Genomic DNA, 1,781 nt, shown 5'->3' on the forward strand with positions numbered 1-1,781 from the left:
TTTTTATTTTATGTAGAGACAGGGTCTCACTATGTTCAAGCCAGGCTGGTCTTGAACTTCAGGCGTCAAGTGATCCTCCCGCCTCAGACTCCCAAAGTTCTAGGAGTACAGGCGTGAGCCATCGCCCCAGCCTGATCCTGAGTCTTTTGCTTGGCTGAGCCATGACCACGCACTCCCTTGTCCCCAGAGCCCTACAGTCCTGCCGTGTGGGTGATGATGTTCGTCATGTGCCTCACTGTGGTCGCCGTCACTGTTTTCATCTTCGAGTACCTCAGTCCTGTCGGCTACAACCGCAGCCTGGCCACTGGCAAGCGTGAGTCCCCCTTCCTCCATCCGCCTGCCGCTGAGCTACCTAACCAGAGAGAGAGAACTACATTTCCCAGCAGGCCCCTGGGGTCAAGCTAGGGCCTCTCGAGGTGCCAGAGGCCTTGGGGGCCACTGGGAATTGTAGTTCTTTTTTTTCCGCTCCCTTATTGCGAAGGGATTTGGGGTCCATGTCCGCGTCCTGGCCCCCTGCAGGCCCTGGTGGCTCAACCTTCACCATTGGGAAATCCATCTGGCTGCTCTGGGCCCTGGTGTTCAATAATTCGGTGCCCGTGGAGAACCCCCGGGGAACCACCAGCAAAATCATGGTGCTGGTGTGGGCCTTCTTCGCCGTCATCTTCCTCGCCAGCTACACAGCCAACCTGGCCGCCTTCATGATCCAGGAGGAGTACGTGGATACCGTGTCTGGGCTCAGTGACCGCAAGGTGTGTGTGGGTCCAGGGCTTGGCTGGGGCTGGAGGTCACAGAGCTTGGCATGTGGTCGATTAGAGAGGATTCTTGGGGGGTGGGGGGTGGGGGCAGGGGTCTCTTCCCAAACAGAATTCCAGAATGGTAGAATGGAAGGTTGTGGATGGAGAAAGAACACGGTTCACCATGAGCTATTTAAAATATTCCTAGGGGAAGGGGTGTCCCTGAATGTTCTAGGGGCAGTTGTGCCAAATGGGATATTTTAGAACCAGTGCTTCTCTCAAACTGTGAGGAAGGATTCATTTTTGAAACTTCTAGTCCATTGCAGACCAATGCTTTTGTGAAATTCAATGGAAATGAATTATTAGAAAAGTAAAATAAGATCTAAAACCAAGACAGACGAAAGTCAAACCCAACCAGCCACGGCGGCTCACACCTGTAATCCCAGCACTTTGGGAGACCGAGGTGGGTGGATCACCTGAGGTCAGGAGTTTGAGACCAGCCTGGCCAACATGGTGAAACTCGTCTCTACTAAAAATAAAGAAATTAGCTGGACTTGGTGGCGGGTGCCTGTAATCCCAGCTACTTGGGAGTCTGAGGCAGGAGAATCAATTGAACCGGGGAGGCAGAGGTTGCAGTGAGCAAAGACTGGCAATTGCACTCCAGCTGGACAACAAGAGTGAAACTCTGTCTCAAAAAAGCCAAACAAAAAGTCAAACCCACAGTTTTATTATTAGATTCAACAGACGAAAAACAATCCTGTTGGCCAGGCACAGTAGCTCATGCCTGTAATCCCAGCAGTTTGTGAGGCTGAAGCGGGTGGATCACCTGAGGTCGGGATTTGGAGACCAGCCTGACCAACATGGAGAAACCCTGTTTCTACTAAAAATACAAAATTAGACGAGTGTGATGGCTCATGCCTGTAACCCCAGCTACTCAGGAGGCTGAGACAGGAGAATTGTTTGAACCCAGGTGGTGGAGGTTGTGGTGAGCTGAGATTGGTCATTGCACTCCAGCCTGGGCAACAAGAGCGAAACTCTGTCTCAAAA

At 52.0% G+C, this 1,781-nt stretch overlaps 1 protein-coding gene across 1 annotated transcript in view; it reads left to right on the forward strand.

The window, feature by feature from the left end:
* GRIN2D (glutamate ionotropic receptor NMDA type subunit 2D) overlaps positions 1-1,781 on the forward strand; it is a 56,432-nt gene that overhangs the window by 22,599 nt on the left and 32,052 nt on the right. Inside the window, exons 7-8 of the mRNA XM_017500457.2 lie at positions 188-313; positions 520-749. Of these exons, the coding sequence (XP_017355946.1) occupies positions 188-313; positions 520-749 (356 nt within the window). The remainder of the gene's footprint in view (positions 1-187; positions 314-519; positions 750-1,781) is intronic.

This window comes from Cebus imitator, unplaced genomic scaffold (assembly GCF_001604975.1).
Source record: "Cebus imitator isolate Cc_AM_T3 unplaced genomic scaffold, Cebus_imitator-1.0 Scaffold266, whole genome shotgun sequence".
Lineage (NCBI taxonomy): Eukaryota > Metazoa > Chordata > Mammalia > Primates > Cebidae > Cebus > Cebus imitator.